The sequence below is a fragment of the Grampus griseus genome, assembly GCF_964374135.1.
Source record: "Grampus griseus genome assembly, chromosome: 9".
Lineage (NCBI taxonomy): Eukaryota > Metazoa > Chordata > Mammalia > Artiodactyla > Delphinidae > Grampus > Grampus griseus.
Window position 1 is genome coordinate 37,200,570 of NC_139003.1, and position 23,170 is coordinate 37,223,739.

The 23,170-nt window shown below is 40.1% G+C and overlaps 1 protein-coding gene across 1 annotated transcript in view; it reads left to right on the forward strand.

The window, feature by feature from the left end:
• DOCK4 (dedicator of cytokinesis 4) overlaps positions 1-23,170 on the forward strand; it is a gene marked incomplete at its 5' end in the record, with an annotated part of 331,569 nt that overhangs the window by 293,833 nt on the left and 14,566 nt on the right. The window contains 7 exons of the mRNA XM_082661517.1: positions 620-724; positions 5,930-6,071; positions 7,441-7,607; positions 10,349-10,435; positions 18,796-18,972; positions 19,729-19,812; positions 22,886-23,005. Of these exons, the coding sequence (XP_082517643.1) occupies positions 620-724; positions 5,930-6,071; positions 7,441-7,607; positions 10,349-10,435; positions 18,796-18,972; positions 19,729-19,812; positions 22,886-23,005 (882 nt within the window). The remainder of the gene's footprint in view (positions 1-619; positions 725-5,929; positions 6,072-7,440; positions 7,608-10,348; positions 10,436-18,795; positions 18,973-19,728; positions 19,813-22,885; positions 23,006-23,170) is intronic.

Here is a 23,170-nt window from a genome sequence, read left to right on the forward strand (position 1 = left end):
GGGGAACCATAAGCTTTATGTACTTCGTAGTTCCAACCTTGTCAAAGACACATTTAAGAGCTTTCAGCCCAGACAGCACTTTGCACTATGGGCCCCCTTTGGTTTGGTTTATTGGTTTATCCCTGTCCAACCTGTACAAGGTTGCACCTTCCAAATGTCCCAAATTACCATGACCCAGGAAAACCAAATCCACAGGTGCGTACGAGAATTCTCCAGAATTTGCCTCTAACAGTTCATGTTAATTTTTATCTTACTGTGAAGAAAATATGTCCTCGATAGACCAGGTGCGTAGAAATCATTCTCTCTGGTAAGAACATATAATAACATACTCGATCCTTTAAAGCAGGGGTCGGGAAACTGCAGCCTCTGTGCTTCGCAGAATTGAGTAATTGTGACAGGGACCATGTGGCCTGCAAAGTCTAAAATATTTATCGCCTGGTCATTTACAGAGTAAGTTTGCTGATCCCTGCCTTAAAGCACAGAAAGGGAGTCAAACCTTCTTTTCTGCAAACTGAACTAAATGATGTTCTCCTTTTTGTAGAAGAAATATCCTCTTCTATAAAGTGGTAGAGCTAAAAGATGAGATAAAATGATTAAAATTTCCCCTGTTCTTTGCTAGATGATGGAAGCCTCTTTGTATGACAAAATTATGGACCAGCAACGTCTTGAGCCAGAGTTCTTCAGAGTTGGATTTTATGGGAAGAAATTTCCATTTTTCTTAAGAGTAAGTAATATACTATTTAATTTGCTTTTATACTTCCAGTATAGATATCCCAATCAAGCAAACTAAGATCTGAATGACATTTTATCCTTTTAAGACAGGGTAAAATAACGTCATGAGATTTTCTTTTAACTTTGTAGTTTGCAAACACACTCATCTAGTAATTTCCCAAGATTCCAAACAATCGTTTGATTTTTCTTCTTAAGTTTCTAAGCTTACTATATCTCATGAGCAGTCTCTGGCAATTACAGTTGCTTCCCCTGTGTGATAGAGAGTCTCTCTTCAGAATGCGGTTTCCGTAGAGTTAGCATTCAATAGAAGTGGCTGGAGTTGCAGAAAACATAGCAGTTTCACATTATACGCAAACTCTTCCTCCAGAATCACGTGAAGAGCATTGTTTGGCCTAGTCGATTCTGTGAAAAGCTAAATGGCACCCAGCAAAGAGATGCAGTTTATTGCTAGTAGAAACTATTTCTACAAAGGAAAAATTTCCAGACTCTCTAAGGTACCTACTGGATAGTAAAATGCTTGATTCCATTCTCACCGTTGTTCACACTGTACCGAGTAGTCTCTTATGTGCTTGAATACTTACATAACATTTCGATAAGTAACATCGCACTTACACTTGCTTGCCTAAAAGCATTGGTTGGGAGAGGGAATTCACCTCCCCAGGCAACTAAGGAGAAGTATCTAGGATAATTTTGTAACACTGAGTGAATTCGTTACAAACTTTAAATCTCAATATACAAATATTTTGGTATTTGTGTTGCCCTAAATACCTTGCTTTAACTGTCAGTACCTATGGATAGATACAGGATGGGGGTACTTGAAGGCGAACAGAGAGAAGAAAGATTTGACTTCATTTTTTCTTTAATAATCATTAACTTACCTGCCTTTCAGAATAAAGGTTTAATATATATAAAACCTTTATTCATACATATATATAAAATACCCAAACACCATAGGCAAAGATTGATTTAGTATTACGTAGAACGAATGCTCAAATAACAAATCAGTCATCTTTAGCTGATTGAAATGACCGTGTATTTGGGTGCCACGCAGACATAAGTAAAATCTCTTTGTTGGATTAAAGAGGAGCCACGTGACGTACCCGGTCACATTGTTGGCTCAGGAGATGGACCTGCCTGAAGACAAAGGAAAACTTGATTCCAAATAAAAAATAGTGGCAAACTCAGAACACATGCTGAATTTGAAAGACTACATCTTGAAAATGGACATGCTGGTCCTAGGCTGTGATCAGCCACTCCCCACAGAGTACACAGGGCCTGGGTCCAAGTTCTGAGGGGAAGGAAGGACGTTCTAGAGCTGTGAGGAGCACAAAGGGCCGAGACCCCACAGGAGGGTCCAGACATGACTCTGCTGCTGCAGATCCCCTTCCTCTCTTGGTTCAAAATCATGCAAAGATGATGTTTTCTTATCGTACTCAGGGCTACCTAATCCATTATGCACAGTACCTACAGTGTTTAGAGACCATATTATTCTTAGATGGCCCATAAAACTGTTTTAATTTCTTTTAAAAATCAGAAGAAAAAAGTAAACTTTTTTTTTGATTTTTTTTTGATGTGGACTATTTTTAAAGTCTTTATTGAATTTATTAAAATATTGCTTCTGTTTTTTTTTAATGTTTTGGTGTTTTGGCCATGAGGCATGTGGGATCTCAGCTCCCCAACCAGGGATGGAGCCCACACCCCTTGCATTGGAAGGTGAAGTCCTAACCACTGGACTGCCCGGAAAGTCCCAGAAAAAAGTGAACTTTTAGGTTAAAGAAAATGTTATAGTATATATTATAATGTATATTATACATTAGATTATTATTCATCTATTTGTCTTTATACCAAATGAGTCATACAATATGATTTTTAATATTTTTTATAGAGAAAGCAGCCCACAAAAGTGTTGTAGCCCTGATCAAATTCTGAATTCAGCTTGCAAGTGTATTATGAAGTATCCTAGATGTCTATCTAGTATGTGCAATTAGTGTTAATTAATAGTGTAAAATCAGAAGCAGTTTAGGAGCCATAATTTTAAAGGGAATTTAGCAAATTAGAGGACTGCATCGGCTAATAAAATGAATTTTGTTGAAAAGTCCATTGGAATAAATCAATCTCTGTATCACTGTTCTTTCGAAACAGTTTTTCTAGAAATAAATGGCATTTCCTTCAAAATGAAAGAGAAGGGTCACCCTCTATTGGTTTCTAAAGAGCACTGTACCCTTTGGAATCATGAGGCTAGACCTTTTTTTAGGAAATCAGATTCTAGTCTGTTCTTTGATTTAAAAACAAACAAATGTCAACATTAAAAATTTCCTTTCATTGTTTGATCAATTTCCAGAAAATGTTTAAAGCTCAAATAAATTAATATATTTATATGATTGTATGGTCAAAGTAGGGTTTTTTTACCATCATGGAAAATGGGTTCTTTACTGACAATGTTTTATATGCATAGAATATGTTTGAATAATGATTTGTCTAAGGAGAATGACTGAGGTCAAGGATGGGAAAAAGATTTACTTTTTATTGTATGCCCTGTGCTATTTGGGAATTCTTTATACCACAGGTATGTATTTCCTTTAAAAAAAAAAAAAAGACGATTAAAAAAAAGTAAGTATTAATAAATATGACCCAGCAATTCCACTCCTAGGTATGTATAATCAAGAGAATTGAAAACATAGAGCCACACAAAGACATGTACACGAGTATTCATAGCAGCATTATTCATAATTGCCAAAACAAGGAAATTGTCCAAATGTCCATCCACTGATGAATGGATAAACAAAATATGGTACAGCTATACAATGGAATATTCAGCAATAAGAAAGGAATGAGATAATGATATATGCTACAAAACGGTTGAACCTTGAGAATATTATAAGTGAAAGAAGCCAGTCACAAAAGGCTACGTGTTATGTAATTCCATTTATATGAAATGTCCAGAATAGGCAAATCTATGGAAACAGAAAATAGATTAGTGGTTGCCAAGGACTGAGGGGAGGGGAACTAGGGAGTGACTGCTAATGGGCATGAGTTCCTTTTTGAGGTAATGAAAATAATCTGAAATTAGATAATGCTGATTGTTGCACAACTCTGTGAATATACTAAAAGCAACTGAATTGCATACTTCAAAAGCGTGAATTTTATGGTATGTGAACTGCATCTCAGTAAAGCTGTGGTTTAAAAAAAAAAAAGCATTGATGGAGGAAATGCTTAATTCCTCTTTATTTCTCAGAAACTCAAATATCAGACACAAAATTTATGTTTATTCCAAAATGATTTCTTAATACCACTGAATGACTTTACACTTAGAGGAACTCCCCTGATTTTACAAATTGTTGTGATGTATAAGCATTTTTTTAGAACTGTTTCAGTTTTTTGAGTATTCAGATATTTATTTGGGGACTTCTGTAAGATGCAGGAAGGTATGTATTATCTTATTTTATCAAGCAAATTTATTATCTTTTTTAAAAAGTTTATTTTATATTGGAGTATAGTTGATTTACAATGTTGTATTAGTTTCAGGTGTACAGCAAAGTGATTCAGTTATACATATACATACATCTATTCTTTTTCAGATTCTTTTCCCATACAGGTTATTAAAGAGTATTGAGTAGAGTTCCCTGTGCTATACAGTAGGTCCTTGTTGATTATCTTTTGAGTAGAAAAAAAACAAATAATACAGCATCAGAAGGTATAACTTCTATCAAGAAAGTTTTAAATATAGGATTGTTTGGGGGGGGGGTCTTAATTTCTAGGGAGTCTGTCTTAGCTTGTGTTTTTCAAAGGGTCGTGATTTAGTGAGAGGCTTGTGGGGAATTGTGGCAGGTTCTCAGCACCCAGTCCTGCTGTTGTTTCCTCTGCGTGCCTGCAGCTGCTTTTTCTCAGCTGCAACCCCGAGCCCTCTGCCCACGGGTGGTTTTTAACTTCCTCACTTTGGCCCAGACTTCTTCCTTGGGGCATTTGACGCAATCACAGACGCAATCACAGAAACCTCACAGAGCTGAGAAACACTGAGACCCTTGGGCCTTAACTCCCCAGACCACAAATCACTGTATTTCTTAAAGATCTGCAAGGCACGTTATCCCACAATCTCTCTTGGTCTCAGTAGCTCCTAGGAGTTTTTCCTGGATGTACCAGGCCACATTCAGAACAGAGAGAGCTCAGGCCTTGGACTCAGACCTGAGCTTAAATCTCATACAAAGTATGTAACCATTTTGATCCTCGGTTCTCAATTATAAAATGGGGGGCGGAGGTAACAACCTCTCAAGTTTATTTGAGTTAAATAAGGTATGTGCAGAGAGCCTAGTCAATGATTGTGCTCAACAATTATAATTTCATTATCATTAAACTGTCAGAAAGAGTTCCTCCTTATCGATAAACGAATCATAAAGGCACTTGTTAGAAACGTGCCCATCTTTCCAGCTCTGTAGCCTCCATCAAGGATGACCTTCACCATTCTTTCCTCAGTGAGAGAGAGTCCTAACCACAGAATGTTTATACATATTGTAAGAACAAAACCAAAAACAGACAAAAATTTAGCAAGACCTTAAAAGTCCCAAATCTTAGCTTCAGCCAGTTAACAGGATTCCTGGCTACAGAAGGCTGAGCTGAGTTGGGGATGGCAGGGAAGCATCCGGTGCCAGCCCTGTTGAGAACTGGAATGTAGACAGGCCTAGTCTTCCTTTATACGGAAGGATCTAGGAATGAACGTGTTAAGGGCGATCTCAGTGACCTTTGTAGAAAGAGTGCAGTAAAATGTATTTTTAGAGATTGCACTCAGTTTGCTTTCTTCCAGATTGAAAATTTATCCACTTAACTTGATATCCAGTTTATGAAAATAATCTGTAACACATGTGTTCGCTAACATTGGAGGGAACAGGATTGCTTTGTTTTGCGCTTCGGTGCTCTGAGAATCAGACGCCCCTTTGCACCTCATGCAGGTGAACCCAGAAGAGTGAGGCATGCTACCGGAACTTATTAAAAGCAATAGGGAGTTATGCTCATGACCTTTGCTTAGCATTTTTAATATTTGGGTAAATTCTTTAGACTGTTTCAGTGTATTTTTTTGGTTATAGTCTGTTGATGTTGGGCCTATGCTTAGTTACCGCCAGTGTCATTTATTTTGGCTTCTCTCTGTAATTAAAGCACCCAATTATATGGTCCTAATTTTTTTTTTTTCTGATTTCACCTCCAGAATAAAGAGTTTGTGTGTCGAGGGCATGACTACGAAAGGCTGGAGGCCTTCCAGCAGAGAATGCTGAACGAGTTCCCCCACGCCATCGCCATGCAGCATGCCAACCAGCCCGACGAGACCATCTTCCAGGCAGAAGCTCAGTGTATCCACACCTAGAAGGGCTGGATTCCAGTTAGATCACACGGGCCTTTAGCTGCAGAGCATTTTCATGCAGGTGGTTCAACTACCGATCCCTTTTCAGTAGCTCTGTTGTTACGCTCCCTCTTTCTCATCGTCTTAATTTTAGGTTAGCTCCTTCCAGACAGAATTATGATAGTTATTCTCATGATTTAGTTGAAAAGAAATCCCTTAAGGATTCTGTTAAAGAATTTTCCTCCTTTTAGTTACCACTTTTCTGTATCTCAGCCCTGCTTTTAAAGCTCCTTTTTAGGGATTTCCCTTAGAATAATTTTCCTCTGGCATCCCCTGTAGAAACTACTTGAATTCAGTTCAAGGAAATGATAGCACTATGTTTATTGGGACATATCATTACCCCGTTTTCCCTTGCTATTTTTATTCTGGATGGAAGGGAAGAGAGTCCCCCCGCCCCCGCCCCGTATCTTCCAGGGACTCTTAGCCATGGCATCCTGGACAGCACTTCATCATTTAATAATTGCCGTATAATTGACACTCCCATTGTCTAAACATGAACAACTCAACTGAAATTACACAAGCATTAGAGGCAAAGGGAATTCACCCCAGCACTCTTTTCTGAATTCCTCTGTCTTTTTCTGAAACTGATGATCTTAAAGAAGACCAGAAACTCCCCCTGAAAATTACAGATGCCATTTCAAAGTAGAAACTTAAATGCACCAGAAGCAAGAAGTTATGTAAGGAAAACATTTTGCTATCCTTCTTTGATTGAGAAGAGAAGAAGGTAAACATACAAGTAAATACGATAGCCTTTAAAGTAGTTTTTAAAAGTATCAACTACAACTAAACACTCTGCTTGTCAATACAAGACTTGAGAGAGCGGATACCACAAATGTGGGAAGGCTGGAGACAGGAGCATATGCGTTACTATCAGTACTGGTTACTGTCTTTGGTTGCATGGGTATTTGTACATTGTTTTACAAACAAATTTTAAAAAGACCATACATGCACTAAAGATCAGAGTGTCTCATGACCCAGGATTAAAATTAAACCAATCTTGAGTATGTGAGATCCAAGCCATTCCCACCCACCCCCAACCAAAGAGAAAAAAAAGTCAATGATAAATAAATTCACAGGACATAGAAATTTCAAACTGATACTTTGTCAGAATCACCTATGTAAAACTACTTGAAGGCTTGAAGTTTGAGAGGTGATTTGCTATGAACCGAGTTCTTGGCGCCTTCTTGGCAGTTTTGACTTGGCTCCAGATAGAAACACCAGATTGTTCCCCAGCCTCTTCTCTCTGCCACAGCTCAGCTCGAGCCAGACTGCCACAGAGTTTGCCAAGTCAGGTTCCCTCCTTGACTCTTGAATCCTAGATTTGCAGATATATGCCGTGACTCCCATCCCGGACAGCCAGGAGGTCCTGCAGAGAGAGGGTGTCCCGGACAACATCAAAAGTTTCTATAAAGTGAATCACATCTGGAAATTCCGCTACGACAGACCATTTCACAAAGGCACTAAAGATAAAGAGAATGAATTCAAGGTACTAGGTCGTTCTTATGACACGCGGTTTCCTCAGATAGACTGTGAACTCCTGGGGGCAAAATGCTTGATAAATATTTACTCAGAATAGAGTCAAGTGATAAAGCTGGAAGGGACCAGAAATCATGTGGTCTAGTTGTTCTCAAACTCTACCGTGTATCAGGGTGACATGGGGTGCTTTCTCATCAAGCAGATTTCTTAGCCCAGGAATTCTGACTCATTGGGTCATAGAGGAAGCCCTGACGTTTATGACGATTCTAATGGCAGTGGTCCTCGGTCCAGTTTTTGAGCTTTCATGATTCATCTCAGTCCTCTCATTCATTCACGTTTAACCAACTGTGGGAACCTCAGGATATTTATTCTCAGTTACAAGAGACTGCCGTGAGTAAAGGATACTGAAGGAACAGGGGATTCTGAGACAGAACCACTGGGGAGCCTGCTGGTGCAGTGGGAGAGTTCTGTGCTATCTTTTGCTGCATTTTCTTATTAGAATGGTGTGTAACTAGAACTTCTGAGAGGACCCAGAATAAAAACAAACCATAGACTGTTTGCACGGGTTGAGTCCTCCATCCTCAGTAGTTCCGATATGCCTTGCTAATTCTCTCTCAGCCGGAAGGGGCAAGGTTTCTCACAGCCACCCTGGGGGAAAGGGGCAAGATTGTTCCACCGATAAATTATAATCTGCTCTTTCCTTGTTAACAGGGACAAAGTGAAACCACACAGATCCTCAGTTAGTCAGTATTTCCCTCTAAACAGAGAATGTAAAATGAATGTAGGATTGTGGGTGACTTGGCTTAGCTTCTTTCATCACAGCGTCTCTACTTAAGCTGGGAGATGTTCTCCTATCAGCTATGATTGTCTGATGTGAACTTGCCTTGTCACCCCTGCCTAAGTGTCAGTCCCCAGTGCTCCCAGCAGCAACTGCAGGAGTTACTCACAGCCAAGTGATCAGAGGGAAAGCTGGATAGTTTTGCACTGTTATGATGGGACTGAGCAAAGCATAGTCCTTTGGGCAAGGAGGTTGATGGGTTAAATATCAAGGCCAGGAAACCACTGGAAAATAGCACTAGGATGTTATTGAAAAGATCCATGACCATTTTCTAATCCTTTTGGATACCTTAATTTTTCTTTTGCCCTTCCAAAACCAATTAAAGATCATTAATGTGTAATAGAGTTTTCATTGCAAGTTTCCAGTAGGTAAAAAGTCCAAGATCCACCAGAGTTGGACAGATGACTTGCTCAGAGTGGCGTTCTAATTACCCCGGACCCTGCACTAGAACCCGCACCTTCTGATGCCATCTCCATTGCTTTTTCCGCTGCACCACATTTCCTCTTGGCCATCACGTTAAATATTTATCAGTGTTGTAGCAACCCTCCTAAAATAAATAAATAAATCTGGCTCCTCACTCCTGTGCTCACAGCCCTCAGCATCTGGCTCCAAACTGCCCTTGCACTCACCCACCCTCCCTGTCAGCTCCTGCAGCACCGAGCTTCTCCCTCCATCTCCTGCCATGCCCTTTCACAAGCCGCCCTTTCACAAGCCGCTCGCATCTCTGCGCCTGCTGCTTCCTGCTGCCTGCACTGTCTCCCCCGCTCTCTGCCTGGCAAACTCCTACTCGCTCTTCAAAATTCCGCTCACGTGTCACCTTCTCTGAGAAGCGCTGTCCTCCTCCCACAGGGTGCTGGGCACGCCTGCTTTCTCCTCTGTTTTCCCCCAGCACCTGGAGCATTCCTTTCTCCTCTCCCTGAACCCTTCTGGATCTGCTTACCCCCCTGTCACCAGCAGAGCACGCGGGGCCCCTGTCACCAGGCCTCTGCCCTATTCATTGCAGTAGGTCTTGGCTGGCACAAAGAAATACTTCCATTTGTTGTTGTTGTTGAATAAATGGCACTATTTCAGGGATTTTGTCAAGTTTATTATCCACGCAGGAATACGCTTTGTTTAAGTAAGAAACATGAGGCAGAGATGCAGAAGCCTCCAGAAGCCTGGTTGACAAAAGAGAAAGTCGTCATCAACAGCAGCTCTTACCAAAGGCAGCCATGGTTTCACGTGTCACGAGGGTGCTCATCCTGGCCAGGGGAGCCCTGGCTCTTACATACAGATCCTCCTGGATCACAGCAGTGAATATCGGCACGAGAAAACGTGGCACAGTGCCTGTAGCAACGGAGAAGTCGGAAGTTCTAGTGCAGGGGTCCTAGGGGCAGCTCTACAGGTGATGGGAAGGTAGCTTTGAGCAGGTCACATGCCTCTTGAAGACTTAGTGTTGTCATCTTTAAAACAGAAAGATCAGGCTGTGTGATTCCTAAAGCCCTTTCCTCCTTGAGGATTCTGTGATTCTAATCCCGTGTCGAATAGCTGATACTATTACTTACCTCTTCCAAATAAAAATGGCTAGACCCCTTGCAGAGTAGAGAGAGTTTAAATTAGAAACTTAGAGGAAATAGTAAAAAAAATAATGTGATGACCTGTTTTTATATTTTTAAGCATGCTGTCTGGAGTAGATGATTTATTCTACACAGAAAAAAGTTTCAGATGATATACAATGAACTTTACATAAGCTTCAGTGTGTCTTACTGAGATAGCTTTCTGAGTGCAAAGGGGTTGATGAAGTACTGGAATGAATACTAAAGAAAAGCTGACAAAACCGAAAACTTGATAAAACTGAACGGCAAACATTAGTCATAGCTCAGTAACTAGAAAGAAAGGTAACTTGGGGACTTAATTTGTTTTGTATTTCGTAGAGTCTCTGGGTGGAGAGAACATCATTATACTTGGTGCAGAGTTTACCCGGAATTTCCCGCTGGTTTGAAGTGGAGAAGCGTGAAGTGGTAAGGATCAGAGCTTATTCTCAAGAACTTTCTCATCACCTCATCAGGTGTCAGTCTGTATATTTATTGCTTCTGCTTGGGACTCGAAGTCCCTGGAAACACTCATAGTAAGTTAGTGAATGTTTGTGATATTTATTGACCACTGTGACCAAAGCTGGAAGGGGAACATTACCATTGACCTAGCCCAGCCAGCCAGAGGGATTCCTCAAAAATAGCAATGACTGCAGCATGTCAACACCTCGGGCCCTTGAGTTAGAAGAACTGAAATTCCAGCTCTCCTAACTACTCTAGCTATGTGACCTTCACTGCTTACCTTCAGTGCCAGGCCACTGGAAGAAAGTTACCTACATTAACTAATTTAATCACCATACTAAAGCTACAAGGTATGTATTCTGTTTTGTTTGTTTTGTTATACACATTTATTTTACTTTCGGATTCCCCATATAAGTGGTAGCAGAGTATTTGTCTTTCTCTGTCTGACTTATTTCACTAAGTATAATACCCTCTAGGTCCATCCACATTGTTGCAAATGGCAGAATTTCATTCTTTTCTATGGCTCAGTAATATTCCGGTGTGTGTGTGTGTGTGTGTGTGTGTGTGTGTGTGTGTGTAGATATATATATATATATCTCAAATCTTCTCTCTCCATTCATCTGTGGCTGGACCCTCAGATTGCTTGTATATCTTGGCTATTGTACACAATGCTGCTAGGAACATTGAGGTGCATGTATCTTTTTGAATTAGTATTTTCATTTTCTTTGGCTATATAGCTAGGAGTGGCATTGCTGGATCATATGGTGGTTCTGCTTTTAGTTTTTTGAGGAACCTCCATACTATTTTCCAAGGTGATTGAAGCAGTTTACATTCCCACCAGCAGTGGACTAGGGTTCTCATTTCTCCATATCTGAGGTATGTATTCTTATCCCCATTTTCACAAGTTTTGACAAGAGGTTAAAAGCCTTTGCCAGAGGTTCCATAGCAAGATATTGAAAAAAGATAAACTCGAACCCAGATTTTTCTGACTCCAAAGCCAGCTATGTTTATCACTTCTAGCCTTATAAGGCAACACGAAGCCAGTGTCAAGCCCCGGCACAGTATTTGACACACAGTACGTCCATGCTGTCACAGTTCACAGTAGAAGGGATGCTGCTGTGTTAGTCTCCCTGGGCACCAGTGGAGAAATCAGCGGGTGTCATTATAGAACCTGGAAACCACAGCAGCCAAGAAGCCTTCGGGTTGTAAAGCACGCCTCCCAGCTCCAGTCCCCAGTTGTGGAAACAGAGAGAGCAGTTGCCGAAGGTAGCCACATCCGGACTGAGACCCCGCCCCGTGCTTGGGCTGCTCTTCAAGCTGCCAGCACCTTGCTGTCAGCCACAGCCCTGCAATCTCAAGCATCCCTTCTCCCACCCTTGGTATGTCCATCATGTCTCGGGCCAGCCACTGTCCTCTGGCTAATAGAAAATGTGCCAATTGTGAAAATACCATTTAACCCCTTCCTTTTTTTAAGTAACAAGTCCACTCTGTCAATGAACAAGAAAGAGCAGTTCTTGCCCAAATTGTCTTCCAAGAATGGCTTATCCTACCTGAAATCTCTCTCAGCATTGAAACCACCCTCAGCTTATCCTATTCAATCACACTAAGGATTTAATGGCATCTTCATTTTGCTGGGTGGAAAAATTCATACAGCTCCCTTAACAAATTGAACTCAGTCCAGCAGATTACATCAGTGTGGTTGTGTTCTTGTCAGGTCTGAGTCAAGGGTCCACAAAGCTGGTTGCTTACATGGTGGACCCTGCAGCCTTCGCGGAAGAGGAGAGGCTGCTGACATCAGTGCTCAGAAAGTCTTATTGTTTTGCTTCCTGCTGAATGGCATGGGCCCAACCCACAGAGATGTTCTTAGTCATCCATGCTGCATTAATGATTCAGAGAGCTTTGTCAGCTGCTTGCTACCGAGAGCATTAAATTCTGTGACACTCACCAATGTTCCTAACCTTGGAAATATTATATACACACACACATACACCCCGCTAATAAAAAGCAGCGTGCTGATAACGATTAAAGGAGCATCACTAAACACAGCCTTTCAAACGTCAGCTGCCTACTTCATTCGAATATGCAATCTTATATTCTGTCAAACAGAACAAACCCAACTGGGCTATTCTGTTCCCTGAACACAGCCCACTTCTGACAACCTCATGTCTTTCGCTTATTCCCACTGCCTGGCATGTCCCCACCTTCTATTAAAGCTGGTTTACTGCTTTAATTCCTAGTGTGGAAGGTCCTGAAGATCTGGGCACAGAGTGGGTACTCAATACATATATGCCACACTGAATTGAAATTCCTTATGTGCCATGCCAGAATCTGAAGGATTCTGAATACCAAAAGATGTTTTCACATCTTGAGGATTACATAATATACTATATGCACCCTATGTTACCTTTCTAAAATCAGAAATATTCTGAGTTCTGAAAACATGTAGCAGCAGAGATTTCAGATGAGACTGCGGGCCTTTATTCTCTAAATCGTAACCCCAGAACATATTATTGAACATATTCTCCCATTCTTTCAAAGATGATAATGCCTTTGAACAATTGTTTCCTCAGTAATTGTTTTTATTGTTTTCAAAACAAACAGGATCTTTATTTTTTTGATTAAAAAGTAAGCTTATTTAAAAATTTTTAAACACGATGAAAAAGCTATAAAATAGAATGTACAAATAATGATTTTTTAAACTCTAAAGATAATGACAATATCATCACACTTCACATCATATCCATCAGAAAATCGTGTGGCTCTATGGTACTTTCAAAATTACCCAGGATCCGACCACCCCTCACCTCCCTACTGATAGTGCCATCTAGTGCCCGATTTCTGCAGTAGTATAAGAGGTCACCTTGTGCCCTTCTGCCCTCCCCCTGCTGCAATCACTTCTGTACACAGCCCCAGTGTCCTTTTTAATCTAAAGTTATATCAAATAAAAATAGAGAAAATATATAACGAACCTGGTTTACCCATCATTTTATTTCACCAGCTATCAAAAAGGCTAATTTTGTTCCATCTACACCTCCCTCCATTCCCTTTCACACTGGATTATTTTGAAGTAAATCTCAGACATCATTTCAGCTATGTAAGAATATTTTAGTCTGTATATTAACCAAAAACATAACCATAATACCATTATTCCATCTAAAAATTTTAACAATAATTCCTTGATCATAAAATATCCAGTTTATTCACAGTTCTCCAAGTCTTTATTTTATAGGTTTTTGTTTGTTTTTGTCATCTGTTGTTTGAATCTGGACCCAAATAAGGGCCACACATTGAAATTGGTTGAAATACCTCCTAGATCCTATTTGATCTGTAGGTTCCCCCGAATTAATTTATTTTCCTTGAAGTTTTTTGGTTGAAGAATCCAGGTTGTTTATCCTGAAGTGTTTCCTTAAGTATGGATTTTGCAGACTGTGAATCAGTGGGATCATTTAACATGTTTCTTCCTATTTTTTTTTTGTAAATTAGCAGTTAGATCTAGAAGCTTGATAAGATGTTATTTTGTTTTTATTTTTTATCTTTTCATTTTTTGCAAGACTACTTCATGGGTTGTGTTATATGCTCTGGTTGGCAGCCAGTGACGCTCGTTGCCCCCATCCAGTCATCTCTTAAGGGTTACAAAATGGTGGTATTTTATCGTTCTTTCTTTGTTTGTTGATTGGAATACTTCTGTAAAGAGAAACATGCCCTCATCACCGATTTGATTACCCTAAGGTATAGGAAAGGAAGGATAATGCTCTATTCTTTCCTTTTATTTACCAGTTTTCATGGTTTCTTTTTTTTTTCCCACACCACGAAGCTTGTGGGATCTTAGTTCCCCGACCAGGGATTGAACCCTGGTTCCTCACACAGAGGGCACCCTCAGCAGTGAAAGTGCAGAATCCTAACCACCGGCCCACCATGGAATTGCCCTGCCAGTTTTCAAAATAATAATTTGGTTCCCTAACGCCCTTTAAAAGTGACCAAAGAGGCTTTTGTTTGGTTAGTTTGGGTTTTAGTATCAGTAGTAACTCATGGATTTAAACGTGTTTGTTTTGTTTCAATCCATTGCAATTATGACTCATCATTTTTCAAATTGTTCCATTTTGCCCATTGGGAGCCTCTTCAAATTGGTTCCTCAGTCTTTTTGACAGTATCCAAGTTGTCTTTGTTACTGAGCTAACACACAGGACCGGTTTGTCAAATCAAGCATAGGAATCAGCATCAAGCTTTACTAATAACTTTTAGGCAATCAGGAGGCTCAGATGAAGCAGAGAGACATCTGAGACCTCAAGTCTTGTCCTCCACGTCCTTCTTCTCCACGTCAGTAATAATCCTGATTAAGAGACAGAGTGTCCAAGTGAAGTTCACAGAGTTCCTCATACAAAGGGCACGTTTCAATTATGAAATTTAAATTGTGAAATATTCCATTTTATACTCCAGAGAGTTGTCAAGCTTCTCTGGGACATTCTCTAGGGACGTGTGCCTTATGGACTCTGGGTTTATTTACTGTAAGCAATCCTTTAGCTGGGGACTTCCCGCTAAGGGCATTCCATAGATACCACTTCTTCCTCCTAGCAGTTAGTCTTTTTATTTGAAGGTTCAATTGACAAGGAGATAAGACCAGGTCACCTGCTTTCTTTTCTGTTCCCAAAGGACATCCCTCCAGTAAAGAGAGTGAATGGACCACAGGCCAGCTGCTCTAATGCCTTCCTCCAGCTGCCTTCCTTGCTTACTGGTATGGCTGGGTAGTCCAGGCTCACTTGTACAATCCTGCCCCAGACCCGAAAGCAACCATTTCTCCAATGACTCCTGATTCTTTTTAGTGGTAAATGGGAATTAAGGATCACAAACTGGGAATAAAGGAAAATAATTCCTTGAAGAACATTTTTACACATTATTCTTTGCACACTTCTTTAATCATCTCCTTAGAATAATTTCCCTAGAAGTGAATTGAGCTATCAAAGGGTCCACAGTATAACCTTTGATTCATTGATCAGCAATGGCATGTATCAGTTTATGCCCTGTCTGGAGTATATAGCTGTTCTTGGGAATAACCATTTTCCCAGGATTCTCTTCAGCACTGGCTGTTGAATATTATTATTTTTTTATTTTATTTTATTTTTATTTTTTGCAGTACGCGGGCCTCTCAGCGCTGTGGCCTCTCCCGCTGCGGAGCACAGGCTCCGGACGCGCAGGCTCAGCGGCCATGGCTCACGGGCCCAGCTGCTCCGCGGCACGTGGGATCTTCCCGGACCAGGTCACAAACCCGTGTCCCCTGCATCAGCAGGTGGACTCTCAACCACTGCGCCACCAGGGAAGCCCTGTTGAATATTATTTTAAAAGTTCCAAATAATAGATCAAAAATGATCACAGTAGGGTTGATTTTTTTTGGCATTTGTTGAGTGCTAGTGGAGATGATATGTTTTCATATATTTATTGACTCTTTTTTTGCGAATTTACTGATTATATTCTTCGTGTAGTTTTCTTCAGTATTTGAGATATATTAATAATTCAGCTGAAATATATGTTGGAAATATTTTCAGAAGTTATTATTTGTTTTTTGTCTGTGTTTATTGTATCTTGTTTATTTTTTAAATTTCTTCATATTAATAGCATTCGAATCTATAATGTTGAGCATGAATTTTTTTAGCTATGGTCAAAAATACATAAAAGTCACCATCATAATCATTTTTAAATGTATAGCACAGTGGTATTAACTACAGCACGTTGTTGTGCACCATGCATTGAACAACAATTTCCCTTTCCCCTCCCCCCAGCACCTGGCAACCACTGTTCTACTTTCTGTTTCTAAAATGTTTTGTTCACTTTTTAACTTTCAGTTCATCAGAGCTCTCAGACTTCTTCTTTATGATTTAGCTTTTGTGATCATAAAACAAAAGTTTAATGTCCTAAATAATTGGAAAATAAAATCCTGTTTACCACCACTCAGGTAAAGAAACAGAACATTGCCAGTAGCACCCTATAGGCCTCCCATGTATCCTTTCCCAATTGCTACTCCCTCCCTATCATAATTTTTATGGTATCCATTCTCTTGCTTCGTTTATTACCTATATATGCCTCTTTAAACAAGTCAGTTTAGTTTTGCCTGGTTTTGAACAGGCATACCTTGGAGATGGTGCTGGTTCAGTTCTAGACCACCACAATAAAGCAAGTCACACAGATTTGTTGGTGTCCCAGTGCATATAAAAGTGATGTTTATACTATACTGCAGTGTTTTGTGTGTAATAGCATTATGTCTAAGAAAAAATGTACATACCTTAGTTTAAAAATACTGTATTGCTAAAAGAATGCCAAAGCAATTACAATAGCAACATCAAAGACCACTGATCACAGATCACCATAACAAATATAATAATGAAAAAGTTTGAAATATTGTGAGAATTATCAAAATGTGACACAGAGACATGAAGTGAGCAAATGCTGTTGAAAAAAACGAGGCCAGTAGCCTTATTCAACAGAGGGTTCCGTGAACCCTCAATTTGTAAAACAACACAGCATCTGTGAAGCACAATAAAGCAAAGTACAATAAAATGAGGTATGCCTGTATAACAGTGTCATACTATATATATTCTATTGTAATTTGCATCTGTCACTCAGTATTATTTGTAACATTAGTCCATGTTATTATATGTGACTTGTTTGTTTTCATTGCTGTAAAGTATTCCATTGTATCCTACAATATGCTTATGCATTCTATTCTTGATGGACATACAGGTTTTGGAGATGATTATGAACACTTTTGTACATGTTTCCTGGTACACATACTTTTCCTCAGATATATGTCTAGGAGTAGAATTGCTGGATCATAAAATATAATATATAGATATCTTCATCTTTAATACAGAATCCCAAACTGTTTTCCAAAGTGATTGAACCAATTTGAACTTCCAACAGCAGAAACTGAGAGATTCAGTTGCTCACATTCTCACTCTCATTTGCTAGTGTCATATTTATTTTTGCCATACTGATGAGTGCTTAATAGTATGTCATTGTGGTATTATTTTTCACTTCTTTGATCACAGATGAGGTTCAACACTTTTCATATGTTTACTGGTCATTTGGGTTTCTTCCTTTGTAAAGTGGCTACTTCTTTGCCCATTTTTAATTCAGCTGTTTGCCTTTCTCTTAAATGGTTTATAAGGGTTCTTTATATATTCTGGACATAGGCTCTTTGACGGTTTTACATGTTACAGATATCTTCTACTTTCTGGTTTATCTTTCCTTCTCCTTTATTGTGTCTTTTGATGAATATATATTCTTAATTTTGACATAGTCAAATTATTCTAGTACTTTTCAGTGTTGGTTTAAGATGATCTAAGTGACCTTTAAAAACGTTCCTTAACTGAAAGAACCAGTATTGAAATGTGCTTACAGTAAGCTTGAATTATTGTACAGCTGAGAGCTTAGCAGGCCTTCTCTTCAAAGAGAACGTCAGTGACAATAACAGTCACAGTGCTATACATTTGAAGAGCACTTTCATCATTTTCACAATTAGGCCTCCCATAACCGAGAATTGTTAAGTCATTATGATTCTATTTGGCTCTCCTTCAACAAATAAATCCTGCGGCATATATGAGTATCTTATTTTCTATAACTCCCAACTGTGTGGCATCCTGTGCCACCTTATGGTGCTGTTATATATGCATATGGGGTTCATATGGGCATATGTTCCATCTTCCCAACCAGGCTGAAATCTCCTTGACATCAGAGGATCTGTAAATGCATCTTTGTATCTCCTGTGGTACTTTGCATTTAGTATCTAGAAAGACGTTATAATATGCAGGGCCCTTGAACACTTAGCCTTCAAAAGAAAAGAAAAACAAGTTTTAAAAGACATGCTTGAATTTTCTTTTAAGGTTTAAATTGATTGTTGCATTGCTAATATGTAGTTGATTAGTGCTGATTATCCAAACCACATTTCAACCAATGAATAGAATCACCTTCTCTTCCCAGACCTTACAAACAGCTAATTTGTCTTCCACATCCTTGTCTATTCTACTATGGCCCCTGGTAGAGATATTGATGGGAGCCAAGGGGGAGCACAGATAATTCAGAACACGGATAATCTACTTTGTCTTTCTTTTTTTTTCTTTTCTTTCTTTCTTTCTTTCTTTTTTTTTTTTTTTTTTTTTTTGGCCATACTTCACGGCATGCGGGATGCAGGATCTTAGTTCCCTGACAAGGGATCGAACCTGTGCCCCCTGCAATGGAAGCGTGAAGTCTTAACCACTGGACCTCCAGGGAAGTCCCTTGTCTTTCTTCCTGAATGTCACAAAATCCAATATATATTTATGCTCATTTGTTCTCAGGTAGAAATGAGTCCTCTTGAAAATGCAACTGAAGTATTGGAAAATAAGAATCAGCAGCTGAAGACTCTGATTAGTCAGTGTCAGACAAGACAGATGCAGAATATTAATCCCCTGACCATGTGCCTGAATGGAGTTATAGATGCTGCGGTTAATGGTGGAGTTTCCAGGTATCAAGAGGTGAGGATTAGATATTGTCATTTGAAAGTTTTCATATGTGATTTCTTAAGGTTTCAGAAATCTTTTTTCAAAATATGCACACATCACATCAGCCTGCTATCATAGGGCTACAATTAACACAACCAGATTTCTTTGTTAGATAGAGCAAAATACAGTAATTTGTGATGCACACTTACTCTGTTTCCCAAAATGTGATATTTTGAGGATAAAAGTGTGTGTGTGTGTGTGTGTGTGTGTGTGTGTGTGTGTGTGTGTTTTCTTGGATGAATAAAAGAAGTGAGGGTATCGGGATTGTTTAATGAATGTCTACCTAAACCCATTTCCCTGAGCAAAGAGTGGTTCTTGGACATAAAAAAATTTGATCTTGTTTAGAAGATATTTTAAGTGGATTTTTCATCTGCTGTCTTAGTTTTAAACAGAAAGGTACAGTAGCTTGGAAGGTGAGGCCACCATCTTGATCATTCTGAGTCTTAAGGCAATTTATTTTAAGATGTAATGTCATAAAGCTTATTGATTTGGATTTGCTATTTGTTTTACCAAAGGTACAAAGTTTATACAATCTCTGATCTCCTGTTAACAATCATTTCCTTATATTCCCATCTGACCAGCTAACCGTACTCAGAATCACTGTCTGTCCCCCAAAAGTGGTGTATAATGGTATCATTTCTTTAAAGATGACTTTAAAAAACAACAACGGTGTCTTTCACTTCCTTTGTAACTCTCCTGAAGTAAACTGACTATCCCTTCTCTTACTAGGCATTCTTTGTCAAAGAATATATCTTAAGTCACCCTGAAGATGGAGAGAAAATTGCACGGTTAAGAGAGCTGATGCTTGAGCAGGTAAGGGGAGCAGAAGCCCATCACCTTCCCCCTCTTCGTAGATACATACTTGCTTAACTGGAGACCCATCTACATGGTTTTCAACATCAGTGATCTAACTGAAGCTAGCAGTCAGGGGTTACAGATTCACTTGTAATGTATCCTAACTTGCTAATTTCTACGTTTTCTTCCCACTTTAATGCAAAACAAAACCAAAAACCAATGAGTAGACTATGGCAGCCCCTTACAACAAACAACCTCACGTCATCTCTTGGAACGTTATTTGAATAGTCTCCCCAAAGACTTGATGCCAACTTTTCACTCAAGATTTTGGGATCAAATAAGTTCAGGCTAACTCAAAATGAATAAATAAATGAATGAATGAGATTCTTACTTAAATATTAGAATAAGGAAGTGGGCAGTCAATACCCTTTGCTTTAGAAGTATCCCGTTGTGCAGACTAAGCCTATAGATTATATGATATGGACAAAACTAGATACAACCTCATCATTTTCAACATTACAGAAGCATAGTTGGTTTTTACTTCTTTGGTTCCATCAAGTACAAAGAACCAGAGTGAAAAATCTGTTGCCTGCTGTGCCCCTTTTGATAGCTCTTGGCCTGAAAATGGTTTGAAAACCTCTGAGGTGGGAGACATTATGGTTGGGAGGCTGGGTTCAATAGGAAATTTTATACCCGTGAAAAATGGAATATGTACGATAAAATGTGACAAAAGCATCTCTCTCCACTTGATAATACCAAATTAAAAAACAAATAAAACATGCTGTTTGGGATTAAGAAATGATGAGGTTGTATCTGGTTTTAGTCCATATTTTATGCTCTGAAGGCGTAGTCCACAAAACTTAATACTGAAGGGAGAGAAGTGGCCATGGACAAGGGCCATGGCTGGAAGAGGGTCAGTTGTACAGATTCTGAAAAAGAGAGAGGAATTACTTACAGTTGACCTGCAAGGAAATATAGAGTAAGTTAAATTCTCATTGTGGCCCTGGGGGTGACGTAGATTCTCGAAATGAAGTGAGCAGCTTAGGTTATCCGGTACTGAGGATTACGGAACGACTTTAGCCTTTTTTGATTTTTAAAAGTCTGTATTTTACCAGCAGTCTCTTATGAGTGATTTGCCTCACCCCAGGATACTTTCCTGCTGTATTCAGTCTTACTGAATTCTTTCCCTCGAGTTAAAATCAAAAGGGTTAAGAAGTCTCTCAAGAAAAATTAAAATTGAGGGACCTTGGTTTCCTCCACATTCTGCCTGATTGTGTTCATGGGGCCTTGTGGAAAGAGCTATGGCCTAGGAAGCATTAGATCCTATCATAGGCCGTGTAGTGCAAGTGACTGCCATGTGACCTTGGGCAAGTCACATGTCTTTGTGGGACCATAGGAAGGGGGTTGGGCACCGTCCTCTGGACCTCTGTGAGGTAGTTCAGAGAACTGTCTAGTAGACATGGAGATGCACTGCCCCAGTGCCCCTTCTGGAAGGGAGTTGTGGCCCTACCTGCTAGAAGACACCTTAGGCTCTCAGGTCCTCCGGCGTTGCCTCTGCTGCAGAGAGCCACGTAGCCTAAGATCTCCACCTTCCTAGATGACCTGCGTCCAGTGACTGGGGAGGAGAGACAGAGCCTGGCCATTTGGGCCCAACATAGTACAACTGTGACAGACTGTTAAAGGTCCAGAGCTCCCCTGGGGTTGGCAGAAGGCTGCCAGGCTGCCATCCAGTTCAGTTCCTTTTTTGGTCAAGTCCCACTTCTGCCCCTCCCTCCCTCCCTCCCACAGGCAGTGATCTCAAGGATTCACCCCAGTAAACAGCCTAATCTCCATGCTGGAGCCTACTTCTGGGAGAACCCAACCTGCGACGTTATCTGCACAAAAGGGAGGGCCCCTCCCAGCTAGTGTCTAAGATGCAAAGGACTGAGGCATCTACACTTAGGCTCAGCTCCTCCATCCCTCCTACCCTCCCCACAGAGACCGAGCTCGCCCTTTATGCCTCAGACATACGCTCCACTCAAGCTGTTCCTTTCAAGCTGTCCTTGATGTTTATTTCAAGGTATTTTTATCTTTATGCAAATGTGCTGGTGGCAGATGGGCATCCAGAGCAGAAGTTACCGCAGTTCTGACCCCTTTGGAAGGTGCTGGATGCTCTCACCCCCCAGAGTCAGTACTGTCTGCCCTAGCTTTCAAACTTGAACCTTCACGGGCTGTAAAGATAAAGTGCCATTGTGGTGACATGTGATTTGTTTTCCTCTCAGCCTCTGGAATTTGTTCTTTTGACCACTATAGCATGGGGAATTTTTGAAAAATGTAAAAGACAGCTGCTACTCAAATCAAAGGAATTAAGCACTTTTGATACCTGTACAGAGAAAACTTGCATGTTTATATTCATCTTGGTTTAGGTTCTCACAGCAGGAAAACTTTTTTAAAGATAGGAGCTGTTCCTTTTTGCATTAGAATAAGTGAACAAGAATACTATTTTTTTTAACAAAAACAAGAAGCATTGCAACTGTTACGGAATTTCCGTTCACTTGTCCCTTCCTCCCTGACAGATTTTGAAAATCTGAGAGAGGGAGGGAGAAGAACCTGATGGGAGAGAGAAGGGAAACGTGGCAGAGAGGGCGCCATCCAGAAAAGAGGTCCCTGGGGGAGACCCACCTGCCCCTCCTAACAGGCAACCCCCATTCCCTGCCCCATCCTGAGAAGTGCAGGAAGGGGCCAAAGAAACACTTAACTGTTTTAAAATGGTGGTTGTTATAGGTCGAAAATCATGGGAAAGAAACTGGAGGTAGTAGGAAAATCAAGTCTTTGGAATCAGAGAGACCTAAGTTCAAATCCTCATTTGTCCTGTAGTACATGCAGAATTTTAGTACATGCAGGATTTTAGTACATGCAGAATTTTATAGTACATGCAGAATTTTCTGATCCTCGGTGTCCTCCCCGGTAAACTAAGGATTGTTGCTATCTTGTCAGATTGAGAGACTAGCAATATTGCATGCAAAATGCATGGTACCGTGCTTGAATCCCCTAGCAGGCACTTAGAGGAGGTACCCACTGATGTGGATTTTCTCCTTCTGTTACTATCAAGGCACAGATTTTGGAATTTGGCTTGGCCGTGCATGAGAAGTTTGTACCTCAAGATATGAGACCGCTTCACAAAAAGCTGGTCGACCAGTTCTTTGTGATGAAGTCCAGTTTAGGAATACAGGTAAGTACACAAAGTGTCCATGGGGGGGCAGTCTGACCTCTGCCATTTGCTTTTTGGTAGAGGGACGGTGAAATATCCAATAGTGACATCTTTTGGTTTTTCTACCAAACTGCACCATTTTACCAGAGAGCCCTCAAATACTAAAATTGCATTAACTTCTGTTTG